Here is a 14918-nt window from a genome sequence, read left to right as displayed (position 1 = left end):
CTGTTCAGCCTTGAATCTGTGAATAGCAGTGGGAGAGCACTGCAAGAGGCTCCTGTTCAGCCTCGAATCTGTGAGGAATGGAGGGAGAGCACTGCAAGAGGCTCCTGTTCAGCCTTGAATCTGTGAGGAGCAGTGGGAGAACACTGCATGGGGCATCCTGCTCAGCTTTGACTGAGAGGAGCAGTGGGAGAGCACTGCAAGAGGCTCCTGTTCAGCCTCGAATCTGTGAGGATTAGAGGGAGAGCACTGCAAGAGGCCTCCTGTTCAGCCTCGAATCTGTGAGGAGCAGAGGGAGAGCACTGCAAGAGGCCTCCAGTTCAGCCTTGAATCTGTGAGGAGCAGAGGGAGAGCACTGCAAGAGGCTCCTGTTCAGTCTTGAATCTGTGAGGAGCAGTGGGAGAGCACTGCAAGAGGCCTCCTGTTCAGCCTCTGTAAGGAGCAGTGGGAGAGCACTGCAAGAGGCCTCCTGTTCAGCCTTGAATCTGTGAGGAGCAGTGGGAGAGCACTGCATGGGGCATCCTGCTCAGCTTTGACTGAGAGGAGCAGTGGAAGAGCACTGCAAGAGGCTCCTGTTCAGCCTCGAATCTGTGAGGATTAGAGGGAGAGCACTGCAAGAGGCCTCCTGTTCAGCCTCGAATCTGTGAGGAGCAGAGGGAGAGCACTGCAAGAGGCCTCCTGTTCAGCCTTAGAATGAGAGGAGCAGTGGGAGAGCACGGCAAGAGGCTCCTGTTCAGTCTTGAATCTGTGAGGAGCAGTGGGAGAGCACTGCAAGAGGCTCCTGTTCAGCCTTGAATCTGTGAGGAACTGTGGGAGAGCACATCAAGAGGCCTCCTGTTCAGCCTTAGAATGAGAGGAGCAGAGGGAGAGCACTGCACGAGGCCTCCTGTTCAGCCTTGAATCTGTGAGGAGCAGTGGGAGAGCACTGCACGAGGCTCCTGTTCAGTCTTGAATCTGTACGGAGCAGTGGGAGAGCACTGCAAGAGGCTCCTGTTCAGCCTCTGTAAGGAGCAGTGGGAGAGCACTGCATGAGGCCTCCTGTTCAGCCTTAGAATGAGAGGAGCAGTGGGAGAGCACGGCAAGAGGCCCCTGTCCAACCTTAGAATGAGAGGAGCAGTGGGAGAGCACTGCACGAGGCCTCCTGTTCAGCCTTGAATCTGTGAGGAGCATGGGGAGAGCACGGCAAGAGGCCTCCTGTTCAGCCTTGAATCTGTGAGGAGCAGGGGGAGAGCACTGCATGAGGCCTCCTGTTCAGCCTTAGAATGAGAGGAGCAGTGGGAGAGCACTGCATGAGGCCCCTGTTCAGCCTTGAATCTGTGAGGAGCAGGGGGAGAGCACTGCATGAGGCCCCTGTCCAACCTTAGAATGAGAGGAGCAGTGGGAGAGCACTGCACGAGGCCTCCTGTTCAGCCTTGAATCTGTACAGAGCAGTGGGAGAGCACTGCAAGAGGCTCCTGTTCAGCCTTGAATCTGTGAGGAGCAGTGGGAGAGCACTGCATGAGGCCTCCTGTTCAGCCTTAGAATGAGAGGAGCAGTGGGAGAGCACGGCAAGAGGCCCCTGTCCAACCTTAGAATGAGAGGAGCAGTGGGAGAGCACTGCACGAGGCCTCCTGTTCAGCCTTGAATCTGTGAGGAGCATGGGGAGAGCACGGCAAGAGGCCTCCTGTTCAGCCTTGAATCTGTGAGGAGCAGTGGCAGAGCACTGCAAGAGGCTCCTGTTCAGCCTTGAATCTGTGAGGAGCAGGGGGAGAGCACTGCATGAGGCCTCCTGTTCAGCCTTAGAATGAGAGGAGCAGTGGGAGAGCACTGCATGAGGCCCCTGTTCAGCCTTGAATCTGTGAGGAGCAGGGGGAGAGCACTGCATGAGGCCCCTGTCCAACCTTAGAATGAGAGGAGCAGTGGGAGAGCACTGCACGAGGCCTCCTGTTCAGCCTTGAATCTGTACAGAGCAGTGGGAGAGCACTGCAAGAGGCTCCTGTTCAGCCTTGAATCTGTGAGGAGCAGGGGGAGAGCACTGCATGAGGCCTCCTGTTCAGCCTTAGAATGAGAGGAGCAGTGGGAGAGCACGGCAAGAGGCTCCTGTCCAACCTTAGACTGAGAGGAGCAGTGGGAGAGCACTGCAAGAGGCTCCTGTTCAGCCTTGAATCTGTGAGGAGCAGTGGGAGAGCACTGCAAGAGGCCTCCTGTTCAGTTTTGACTGAGAGGAGCAGTGGGAGAGCACTGCAAGAGGCCTCCTGTTCAGCCTCTGTAAGGAGCAGTGGGAGAGCACTGCAAGAGGCCTCCTGTTCAGCCTCTGTAAGGAGCAGTGGGAGAGCACTGCATGAGGCCTCCTGTTCAGCCTTGAATCTGTGAGGAGCAGGGGGAGAGAGAGCACTGCAAGAGGCCTCCTGTTCAGCCTTGAATCTGTGAGGAGCAGAGGGAGAGCACTGCAAGAGGCCTCCTATTCAGCCTTGAATCTGTGAGGAGCAGAGGGAGAGCACTGCAAGAGGCCTCCTGTTCAGCCTTGAATCTGTACGGAGCAGTGGGAGAGCACTGCAATAGGCTCCTGTTCAGCCTTGAATCTGTAGGGAGCAGTGGGCGAGCACTGCAATAGGCTCCTGTTCAGCCTTGAATCTGTAGGGAGCAGTGGGCGAGCACTGCAATAGGCTCCTGTTCAGCCTTGAATCTGCAGGGAGCAGTGGGAGGGCACGGCAAGAGGTTCCTATTCAGCCTAGAATCTGTGAGGAGCAGAGGGAGAGCACTGCAAGAGGCCTCCTGTTCAGCCTTGAATCTGTGAGGAGCAGTGGCAGAGCACTGCAAGAGGCTCCTGTTCAGCTTTGACTGAGAGGAGCAGTGGGTGAGCACTGCAAGAGGCTCCTGTTCAGCCTTGAATCTGTGAATAGCAGTGGGAGAGCACTGCAAGAGGCTCCTGTTCAGCCTCGAATCTGTGAGGAATGGAGGGAGAGCACTGCAAGAGGCTCCTGTTCAGCCTTGAATCTGTGAGGAGCAGTGGGAGAACACTGCATGGGGCATCCTGCTCAGCTTTGACTGAGAGGAGCAGTGGGAGAGCACTGCAAGAGGCTCCTGTTCAGCCTCGAATCTGTGAGGATTAGAGGGAGAGCACTGCAAGAGGCCTCCTGTTCAGCCTCGAATCTGTGAGGAGCAGAGGGAGAGCACTGCAAGAGGCCTCCAGTTCAGCCTTGAATCTGTGAGGAGCAGAGGGAGAGCACTGCAAGAGGCCTCCTGTTCAGCCTTGAATCTGTGAGGAGCAGAGGGAGAGCACTGCAAGAGGCCTCCTGTTCAGCCTTGAATCTGTGAGGAGCAGAGGGAGAGCACTGCAAGAGGCCTCCTGTTCAGCCTTAGAATGAGAGGAGCAGTGGGAGAGCACTGCAAGAGGCTCCTGTTCAGTCTTGAATCTGTGAGGAGCAGTGGGAGAGCACTGCAAGAGGCTCCTGTTCAGCCTTGAATCTGTGAGGAACAGTGGGAGAGCACATCAAGAGGCCTCCTGTTCAGCCTTAGAATGAGAGGAGCAGTGGGAGAGCACTGCGAGAGGCCTCCGGTTCAGCCTTAGAATGAGAGGAGCAGAGGGAGAGCACTGCACGAGGCCTCCTGTTCAGCCTTGAATCTGTGAGGAGCAGTGGGAGAGCACTGCAAGAGGCTCCTGTTCAGTCTTGAATCTGTACGGAGCAGTGGGAGAGCACTGAAAGAGGCTCCTGTTCAGCCTCTGTAAGGAGCAGTGGGAGAGCACTGCAAGAGGCCTCCTGTTCAGCCTCTGTAAGGAGCAGTGGGAGAGCACTGCAAGAGGCCCCCTGTTCAGCCTCTGTAAGGAGCAGTGGGAGAGCACTGCAAGAGGCCTCCAGTTCAGCCTGGAATCTGTGAGGAGCAGTGGGAGAGCACTGCACGAGGCTCCTGTTCAGTCTTGAATCTGTACGGAGCAGTGGGAGAGCACTGCACGAGGCTCCTGTTCAGTCTTGAATCTGTACGGAGCAGTGGAAGAGCACTGCAAGAGGCTCCTGTTCAGTCTTGAATCTGTGAGGAGCAGTGGGAGAGCACTGCAAGAGGCTCCTGTTCAGTCTTGAATCTGTGAGGAGCAGTGGGAGAGCACTGCAAGAGGCCTCCTGTTCAGCCTCTGTAAGGAGCAGTGGGAGAGCACTGCAAGAGGCCTCCTGTTCAGCCTTGAATCTGTGAGGAGCAGAAGGAGAGCACCTCAAGAGGCCTCCTGTTCAGCCTTGAATCTGTGAGGAGCAGTGGGAGAGCACTGCAAGAGGCCTCCTGTTCAGCCTTGAATCTTCGAGGAGCAGTGGGAGAGCACTGCAAGAGGCTCCTGTTCAGCCTTGAATCTGTGAGGAGCAGAGGGAGAGCACCTCAAGAGGTCTCCTGTTCAGCCTTGAATCTGTGAGGAGCAGTGGGAGAGCACTGCAAGAGGCCTCCTGTTCAGCCTTGAATCTGTGAGGAGCAGTGGGAGAGCACTGCAAGAGGCTCCTGTTCAGCCTTGAATCTATGAGGAGCAGGGGGAGAGCACTGCATGAGGCCTCCTGTTCAGCCTTGAATCTGTGAGGAGCAGTGGGAGAGCACTGCAAGAGGCCTCCTGTTCAGCCTTGAATCTGTGAGGAGCAGTGGGAGAGCACTGCAAGAGGCCTCCTGTTCAGCCTTGAATCTGTGAGGAGCAGTGGGAGAGCCCTGCATGGGGCATCCTGTTCAGCTTTGACTGAGAGGAGCAGTGGGAGAGCACTGCAAGAGGCTCCTGTTCAGCCTTGAATCTGTGAGGAGCAGAGGGAGAGCACCTCAAGAGGCCTCCTGTTCAGCCTTGAATCTGTGAGGAGCAGTGGGAGAGCACTGCAAGAGGCCTCCTGTTCAGCCTTGAATCTTCGAGGAGCAGTGGGAGAGCACTGCAAGAGGCTCCTGTTCAGCCTTGAATCTGTGAGGAGCAGAGGGAGAGCACCTCAAGAGGTCTCCTGTTCAGCCTTGAATCTGTGAGGAGCAGTGGGAGAGCACTGCAAGAGGCCTCCTGTTCAGCCTTGAATCTGTGAGGAGCAGTGGGAGAGCACTGCAAGAGGCTCCTGTTCAGCCTTGAATCTATGAGGAGCAGGGGGAGAGCACTGCATGAGGCCTCCTGTTCAGCCTTGAATCTGTGAGGAGCAGTGGGAGAGCACTGCAAGAGGCCTCCTGTTCAGCCTTGAATCTGTGAGGAGCAGTGGGAGAGCACTGCAAGAGGCCTCCTGTTCAGCCTCGAATCTGTGAGGAGCAGAGGGAGAGCACTGCAAGAGGCCTCCTGTTCAGCCTCGAATCTGTGAGGAGCAGAGGGAGAGCACTGCAAGAGGCCTCCTGTTCAGCCTCAAATCTGTGAGGAGCAGTGGGAGAGCACTGCAAGAGGCTCCTGTTCAGCCTTGAATCTGTGAGGAGCAGTGGGAGAGCACTGCAAGAGGCTCCTGTTCAGCCTTGAATCTATGAGGAACAGGGGGAGAGCACTGCATGAGGCCTCCTGTTCAGCCTTGAATCTGTGAGGAGCAGTGGGAGAGCACTGCAAGAGGCCTCCTGTTCAGCCTTGAATCTGTGAGGAGCAGTGGGAGAGCACTGCACGAGGCTCCTGTTCAGTCTTGAATCTGTACGAAGCAGTGGGAGAGCACTGCAAGAGGCTCCTGTTCAGCCTCTGTAAGGAGCAGTGGGAGAGCACTGCATGAGGCCTCCTGTTCAGCCTTAGAATGAGAGGAGCAGTGGGAGAGCATGGCAAGAGGCCCCTGTCCAACCTTAGAATGAGAGGAGCAGTGGGAGAGCACTGCACGAGGCCTCCTGTTCAGCCTTGAATCTGTACGGAGCAGTGGGAGAGCACTGCAAGAGGCTCCTGTTCAGCCTTGAATCTGTGAGGAGCAGGGGGAGAGCACTGCATGAGGCCTCCTGTTCAGCCTTAGAATGAGAGGAGCAGTGGGAGAGCACGGCAAGAGGCTCCTGTCCAACCTTAGAATGAGAGGAGCAGTGGGCGAGCACTGCAAGAGGCTCCTGTTCAGCCTTGAATCTGTGAGGAGCAGTAGGAGAGCACTGCAAGAGGCCTCCTGTTCAGCCTTGAATCTGTGAGGAGCAGTGGGAGAGCACTGCAAGAGGCCTCCTGTTCAGCCTCGAATCTGTGAGGAGCAGTGGGAGAGCACTGCAAGAGGCCTCCTGTTCAGCCTCGAATCTGTGAGGAGCAGAGGGAGAGCACTGCACGAGGCCTCCTGTTCAGCCTTGAATCTGTGAGGAGCAGTGGGAGAGCCCTGCATGGGGCATCCTGTTCAGCTTTGACTGAGAGGAGCAGTGGGAGAGCACTGCAAGAGGCTCCTGTTCAGCCTTGAATCTGTGAGGAGCAGAGGGAGAGCACCTCAAGAGGTCTCCTGTTCAGCCTTGAATCTGTGAGGAGCAGTGGGAGAGCACTGCAAGAGGCCTCCTGTTCAGCCTTGAATCTGTGAGGAGCAGTGGGAGAGCACTGCAAGAGGCTCCTGTTCAGCCTTGAATCTATGAGGAGCAGGGGGAGAGCACTGCATGAGGCCTCCTGTTCAGCCTTGAATCTGTGAGGAGCAGTGGGAGAGCACTGCAAGAGGCCTCCTGTTCAGCCTTGAATCTGTGAGGAGCAGTGGGAGAGCACTGCAAGAGGCCTCCTGTTCAGCCTCGAATCTGTGAGGAGCAGAGGGAGAGCACTGCAAGAGGCCTCCTGTTCAGCCTCGAATCTGTGAGGAGCAGAGGGAGAGCACTGCAAGAGGCCTCCTGTTCAACTTTGACTGAGAGGAGCAGAGGGAGGGCACTGCAAGAGGCTCCTGTTCAGCCTTGAATCTGTGAGGAGCAGTGGGAGAGCACTGCAAGAGGCTCCTGTTCAGCCTCAAATCTGTGAGGAGCAGTGGGAGAGCACTGCAAGAGGCCTCCTGTTCAGCTTTGACTGAGAGGAGCAGTGGGAGAGCACTGCAAGAGGCTCCTGTTCAGCCTTGAATCTGTGAGGAGCAGTGGGAGAGCACTGCAAGAGGCTCCTGTTCAGCCTCAAATCTGTGAGGAGCAGTGGGAGAGCACTGCAAGAGGCATCCTGTTCAGCTTTGACTGAGAGGAGCAGTGGGAGAGCACTGCAAGAGGCCTCCTGTTCAGCCTTGAATCTGTAAGGAGCAGTGGGAGAGCACTGCAAGAGGCCTCCTGTTCAGCTTTGACTGAGAGGAGCAGAGGGAGAGCACTGCAGAGGCTCCTGTTCAGTCTCAAATCTGTGAGGAGCAGTGGGAGAGCACTGCAAGAGGCCTCCTGTTCAGTTTTGACTGAGAGGAGCAGTGGGAGAGCACTGCAAGAGGCTCCTGTTCAGCCTCAAATCTGTGAGGAGCAGTGGGAGAGCACTGCAAGAGGCCTCCTGTTCAGCTTTGACTGAGAGGAGCAGAGAGAGAGCACTGCAAGAGGCTCCTGTTCAGCCTCAAATCTGTGAGGAGCAGTGGGAGAGCACTGCAAGAGGCCTCCTGTTCAGTTTTGACTGAGAGGAGCAGGGGGAGAGAGCACTGAAATAAACCTCCTGTTGTTCAGCTGTGAAAATTTGAGGAGCTATGGAATACTCACGACTTCTTTATGCAACAGTTAACAAGTTTGTATTCAGTACTAGTTAACGTTCCAATGCAGGTAATTAGAAAGTATGAGAAAGTAAAAAGTCATTTGAATCAACAGTAAATGGCATGACTGCTTTTTAGCCATAGCATCAGTGTCCAGCTCATAGCTATTTTGAATACACTCACTGCACCCACTCTACTCACTACACGTTTGCCCCTCCACCTCATCACATAGTGCCCCCCGGCTTACAACACAGAAGACCTCTGGCAAAGAGCCCCCCTAGTGGGAGCCCGTCATGCATTACAGCGCCTGCCCACCGAGGAGCAGCCCTATGATGAAGCATGACACCTCTCGGGGTGAGTGGGGGCCCTTGCTCCTTATTGGAGCTCTCCCCTTCTTGTTCCTTCTCTTACCTGGTCTTTTGCCCATCCCCTTCCTTAGGAACTGCATACCTCTTTTTTTGACCATGACTGCTTCAAGAACAACTTTCCCTACATTTTGTTGTATAAACAAAAATATTTTGAAAAACAGCAGTTTCTAATGAACTCAGTTAATGGTTTCTAGACAAGCTCTACTGCTGACACTCACATCATTTGGTAAGTGTGTCTGTCGAAGCAGACGGTTCTAAGTTTTCCTAGTTCATCTGATCTACATAATTGAAATGGGTATGCAAATCTGCATCTTTTTTTTCATCGTTAATTTCGCATAATTCTTGTGAATACTACAATTACTACTCTAGTTTGTGAAGAAATCTGCATATGGATTTTACCATTATAATCAGGACTTTCGTGCCTCTTTTAAGTTGTTTAATAAGTAAAAAAAAAAAATCACAATCACCTGTTAAGTTGCTAATCTGTGAGGGAAATGGTACGAAGGTTAATTTGCGAGAAAATCGCACATACATTTTCCACGCTGCCACTACTCGGAAGGAAACCATGCCAGTTTGTGATAAAAAACAACTATGCAACTGTGTTAAATAATGTAAATGGGTATTTCTGGAAACTGTGGATAGGCCAACATTTCTGAAGATACACAAGATTGCGCTTTCATAAAAACAACCTACGCACCCCTACATTGGATACAATACAGGCAACACCGCAGAGCGCGTCATCGCTGTATGTGAACCGTAAGGTGTTTTTGGGAGTAAAACGTGCACTTACATGTGATGATCTCCTTTGTAAAGTTCGATGTGATATTACACTTCTCATTCTTGGCAGTGACGTGTGCGGTGTACACTTGCCCACACGACAGATCGGGAATGTTACAAAAGGTGTCGGTTGTAATGCAGGTGGCCACGTGCCCGTTGCTTCCTTCGACCGTTGCTGTGTAGGACGTGGCCCCGTCACAAGGCTGCCACGCCACCGCGGCGGTGTTAATAAGCACGTAGTCTGCTGCAACAATATTTGGCCGGCATGGCTCTGGGTAAGAAAAGCAAACATTATAAAGGTTAGACAAATCTAAAAGGATCCGCGTGTATAGCTAAAACATTTAGGAGCCGTTTTTAGGTCTGGCTGGACTGTGTAGGTGTTCCACACCTTTTTTCATCAACAATAAAAACCATTTAGAGTACAAATGAGAGAGGAGTTTCGGCTTTAAGAACATGTTGGTTGCCCTGAGTATAACATTTGATAGGGCTGAAGATGTGTACTTCCACTGAAAGAAGTGCATGTATTGCACTTTTTTGGCTCCTGGGAAAGCTTAAACTGAATACAGCGGGACTGAGTTATATGTTGGCAAGCTATTGATCAGTGTTATAGGCCTGATCTCATCATCACCTCATTTAAAGGTTGTTAGAAATCCGGTCTCTAGTTGGCAGAGGTTTGCATCCTGTCCAAGTAGGGACCACCATACAAGTCATGGTAAGTCAGATACACAACCTACATTAACCTGTGTTATCTGGTAGCTTGGCACAGAGTAGTCAGTAAGGTTTCCCTTAAGAGTCAATAATAAAAGTATTCGTGTAACATTTAAATTACAGTCACCTAGTGCAAAACACTATAAAAAGACTCCACACCAGTTAAAACAAGCATTTACAATGCAATAGGTCTCGCAGTTGTTAGAGTTTGAGCTATTGGCATTGTAAATGGCAATGTCTTTTATTTATGTGTTGGTTTTTAAAACATAAATAAAAGGCATTGTCATTTACAATGCCAATAGGTTAAACTCTCACAAATGCGAGACCTATTGCATTGCAAATGCTTTTTTTTTATGTAGTTGTCTGTGAAGTTCCACTTGCAAGTCATGGAGCACGCCCAGGTCAAGCAGAATCTGTGGTGTTTCTAGACAACTGAAACAGCCAATTGTTTTATGGCCATTTCTTGCAGGGGCTTCACAAAAAACAACCACGAGGACTGACAGGGGAGACCCCTCAGCAATCCTGAATATTAATGTTTTAGGAGAAAAGATAGTTGCAAAAAAATACTAGGCGTGACCGTCTGGACAAGATTGGACAAAACCAAAGAAAAACAGCAGTCTTTTCCACTTTGGGGTGTCTTTAAAGCCCTAGCCTAGCAACATTTTAACTGAACTCTGCATCTGCACGCTGCACTCACACTCTGCACACTGAATCTTGAATCTGCACGCTGCACTCACACACTGCACTCTGAATCTTGAATCTGCACGCTGCACTCACACTCTGCACTCTGAATCTTGAATCTGCACTCACACTCTGCACTCTGAATCTTGAATGTGCACGCTGCACTCACACTCTGCACGCTGCACTCTGAATCTGCACTCTGAATCTGCACTCGCACTCTGAATCTGCACTCACACTCTGCACGCTGCACTCACACTCTTGAATCTGCACTCTGAATCTGCACTCTGAATCTGCACTCACACTCTGCACGCTGCACTCACACTCTTGAATCTGCACTCTGAATCTGTACTCTGAATCTGCACTCACAATCTGCACTCTGCACTCACAATCTGCACTCACAATCTGCACTCTGCACTCACAATCTGCACTCTGAATCTGCACTCACAATCTGCACTCACAATCTGCACTCACAATCTGCACTCACAATCTGCACTCACAATCTGCACTCACAATCTGCACTCTGAATCTGCACCCACAATCTGCACCCACAATCTGCACTCTGAATCTGCACCCACAATCTGCACCCACAATCTGCACTCTGAATCTGCACTCTGAATCTGCACCCACAATCTGCACCCACAATCTGCACCCACAATCTGCACCCACAATCTGCACCCACAATCTGCACTCTGCACTCTGAATCTGCACTCTGAATCTGAATCTGCACTCACAATCTGCACTCACAATCTGCACTCACAATCTGCACCCACAATCTGCACCCACATTCTGCACCCACAATCTGCGCCCACAATCTGCGCCCACAATCTGCACTCTGAATCTGCACTCTGAATCTGCACCCACAATCTGCACCCACAATCTGCACTCTGAATCTGCACCCACAATCTGCACCCACAATCTGCACCCACAATCTGCACCCACAATCTGCACTCTGCACTCTGAATCTGAATCTGAATCTGAATCTGAATCTGAATCTGAATCTGCACTCTCAATCTGCACTCTCAATCTGCACTCTCAATCTGCACTCTCAATCTGCACTCACAATCTGCACTCACAATCTGCACTCTCAATCTGCACTCTCAATCTGCACTCACAATCTGCACTCACAATCTGCACTCTGCACTCACAATCTGCACTCTGAATCTGCACTCTGAATCTGCACTCTGAATCTGCACTCACAATCTGCACTCACAATCTGCACTCACAATCTGCACTCACAATCTGCACTCTGCACTCCGAATCTGCACTCACAATCTGCGCTCTGCACTCCGAATCTGAATCTGCACTCTGCACTCTGAATCTGCACTCACAATCTGCACTCTGCACTCTGAATCTGCACTCACAATCTGCACTCTGCACTCTGAATCTGCACTCTGCACTCTGAATCTGCACTCACAATCTGCACTCTGAATCTGCACTCTGAATATGCACTCTGCACTCTCAATCTGCACTCTCAATCTGCACTCTCAAGCTGCACTCTCAAGCTGCACTCTCAAGCTGCACTCTCAATCTGCACTCTGAAACTGCACTCTGTAAGTGCGCTTACCCCTCTTCTAGTGCACTTCCTCAGAGGTAAGAAGCACTATATACATTCAGCTACAATATACGCCTTTCGCAAAATTAGTTTCTTCCTTTGGTTGTCTGCCCTGGACTATATATATATATATATATATATACACTACGTGTAGAAAACAAAAAAAAGCTTAACACAAAAAAAGAGACAGGACGCTTTATTACAGTTTTATAAACATCAACTTTATCGACTGTTAACACCTCTCTTGGATCCGAAAAACCCAAACAGGAAATCACGATGATCATCACAAAATATGCAATTGCGCAGACAAAGCTTGAGAATACTTTCATCGTTAATAGCCCATAGCCAACAGCAAGATCTCAAATACTCTGTACCCAACAATACCTAGGGTACACTGCTAGATTGATTTAGTATGGCACTGGAAGGGGAGGTGTGTGTACGAGGCCTATCATACTGTCTTCATAAATGTAAAAAGCCTACCTGTTGTTCTGTTCGGTAACTTTGCCCTACGGCTCCGAGAATATTTGCTGAAAGAACAAGCGGGAGGCGGCTCGGGCGCAGCACGTCTTCCGGAGACGTGCGCGTCCACAGAGCTGAGTCGGCTCGTGCACAGGCCAGTAGCGGCTCGTGCACAGCCCTAGACTCCCTTGCCAGTGAACACGGCGACTATAGAACTCGCTGGCGGGAGCGCTTCACGCTCCAACGCCAGCTCGACCTAAAAATTGTAGTATATTTATTGTAGTAAAAGAAGACCAAAATAACAAATATCCAATAAATAAAACACGAGATATGAATTTTTAAAGAGTAAACTGTGATATAGTGCTTAGCAGTCACTAGCGCTTAAGAGTTACTTGAGGCCGTGCTGGACAGGGGTAAATCCAAAGTTTAGGCCGACTGTGATGAAGGGCAGGCCCGCTACAGGACCCACACAGGGCCTGCTGAAAAAGTACATTGAATGGAGGAAGCATCGGCATCAAGAGCTCGATGCGTCAGTTCCAATTCACGCAGTTGGGTCCTGCGTCATCGTCGAACTCTTTACGATGCAGGTGCTGCATCGTCATAGAGCCGTGCAGAGATATCCTCGGATCGATGGTACGTCATCGTTGAGCTTTGAAGTCGAGACCCTTGTCATTGTTGACCAGACTAGGATTGCCACTAAGTCGGCGTCAAAGGGCACTGCTTTGGTTCCGATCGGCGCAAAGTCATCACTGTGCCACTCTCTGCAAGAAAACAGCTGCAGAACCCACTTTCAAGGCCCAGGACTGGATATGCACCTCTTGGCAAGGCAGGACTCACTGTTGACAGAGTCTAACAGCTGAAGCAGAGTGGAAGGAAGTCTTTGATGGTTCTGAGACTTCAAAACAGGAGGTAAGCCAGCAAGCCTTTAGAGAAACTTGGGGTCAAGGATGTAGAGAGCAGGTCCGGTCCGTCTCGCTGCAAGAAGCAGCAGGCCATCATAGCAAAGCAGGTAGCAAAGTGTCAGTCCCTTCTATAGCACAGCAATCAGCAGGCAGCAGGCCAATGTAGCAAAGCATATGGCAGAGTGGAAGTTCCTCCTACATCACAATAGCTCTTCTTCCTGGCAGAATGTCATTGGTTTCAGCAGAGATCTGATTTCATGGTGTGAGAGGTCCACTACTTATACACAATATGGCCTTTGAAGTAGGGAGACTTCAAAGAGATGTAGTGAGTCTGCGGCCAGGGCGTCTGCGGCCAGGGCCATTCCTGCCCTGGCCGCAGACTCACTACAGGGGATATGAAACCCTTTGTATTGAGACAGGTACAGCCCTATCCAAGGCAAGTGTCAGCTTCCTCATAAGTTGTGTTTTCAAATTGTGAGTCCAGAGATACCAAATTAGATGTTCTTATCTTATCCCAAATGGAAATTACACTTATAAAATGTTACATGGTAGTTCCCATGTTAACTTATGAGAGAGATATGCTCTGCAGTAGTGAAAAACAAAGTTTAAAGTATTTCACTACCAGACACGTAAAACTTAAAAGACCATGTCCACGTTTTTAAATACCCTGCACCAGTTTGCCCTGGTGGCTGCCTAGGGCATACCTTAGGGGTGACTTATATGTATTAAAAAGGAAGGTTTTGGCCTGGCACAAGGGATAACTTTCAGGTCGATTTGGCAGTTTAAACTGTACACACAGGCTCTGCAGTGGCAGGCCTGACCTATATTTAAAGGGCTACTGGAGCGAGGGGCACAAGCAGTGCTGGAGGCCCACTAGTAGCATTTAATTTTCAGGCCCTGGACACATATAGTGCACTTTACTAGGGACTTATAAGGAAATTAAAGAATCCAATTGTAGAATAGCAAATGTTACCATATTTGGAGTACAGAGCATATGAACTTTAGCATTGATTACCAGTGGTAAAGTGGCCAGAATCCTAAAAGCAGAAAAAGTGATGTCAGCAAAACAGGAGGTCAGAGGGCAAAAAGTAATGGGAAACCACGCTAAGGATGCCAGGTCTAACAAAGGTGGATTGTTATTACTCTGTATGAAAGCATGCCGAGAAGGATTATATTATATTGGATCTTACAGATTACAGTTGTCGGTAAGGATTTTCGTATTGGTTGCTTCCTGTTACAAACTATGGATGTAGATTCTATGCTCTGTGACAATTCATGTTAGATCCTCTCAGGAGAGATAGCATTTTACATAGCCAGCTGTAATTCTGTATACCTTTGTATTTGTATTACTCTGTGCCTGATGGTTGCTTTGTGGGAAAGCTTACACTCAAAGAAGTAGACCGGAATCAGTTATGGTGACAAGCTATATGACTGATTTTGAACCAGGAAAAAGTATGTCCGAAGCCATAGTCTTAGCTGATTATTATGTCCAATTAAGGCCAAAAGAGTACACCTAGCTTATTTATTGTATTGTAAAATGTATGTTTTAAATTCAGTATGCCTTTAACAGTGGGCTGTTATCACATTGTGTTACAGGATATAGCTAGGTATTATGTTAAATGTAATCTCACAGATTAGCATGATAGAAAATGTTTTTGATGTTGCCCTACCACTCTGACAATCCTTAGGGGATTTCACAATGATGACTCTTGTATAACTAAATACATGTTTTCCAGTTTTTGTACATTCGAATAGGCCTAGTCGGTTATGGGTCAAGTCAATGGTTAAGGGTAAAGGCTTTAATGGTTAATTGGGAAACGTTATGGCAGATTCAATACATTTGATCTGTTTATCATGAAATGTCATGACGAAGCCAGAAGGCCTGATTTAACTATTGTGAAAAGCATGCATTAAAGGCAATACCCTTTAAGGGTGGATTGTTGTTACAATG

General features: G+C 50.1%; 1 protein-coding gene across 1 annotated transcript in view; it reads right to left on the bottom strand.

Annotated features, from left to right (window-relative positions):
* LOC144797641 (uncharacterized) overlaps nt 1-14918 on the bottom strand; it is a 353681-nt gene that overhangs the window by 101352 nt on the left and 237411 nt on the right. Inside the window, exon 44 of the mRNA XM_078668345.1 lies at nt 8679-8936. Within this exon, the coding sequence (XP_078524471.1) occupies nt 8679-8936 (258 nt within the window). The remainder of the gene's footprint in view (nt 1-8678; nt 8937-14918) is intronic.

Source organism: Lissotriton helveticus, chromosome 1_2 (assembly GCF_964261635.1).
Source record: "Lissotriton helveticus chromosome 1_2, aLisHel1.1, whole genome shotgun sequence".
Classification (NCBI taxonomy): Eukaryota; Metazoa; Chordata; class Amphibia; order Caudata; family Salamandridae; genus Lissotriton; species Lissotriton helveticus.
The sequence above is the reverse complement of the archived record's forward strand: the minus strand, read 5'-3'. Positions and strand labels throughout refer to the sequence as shown.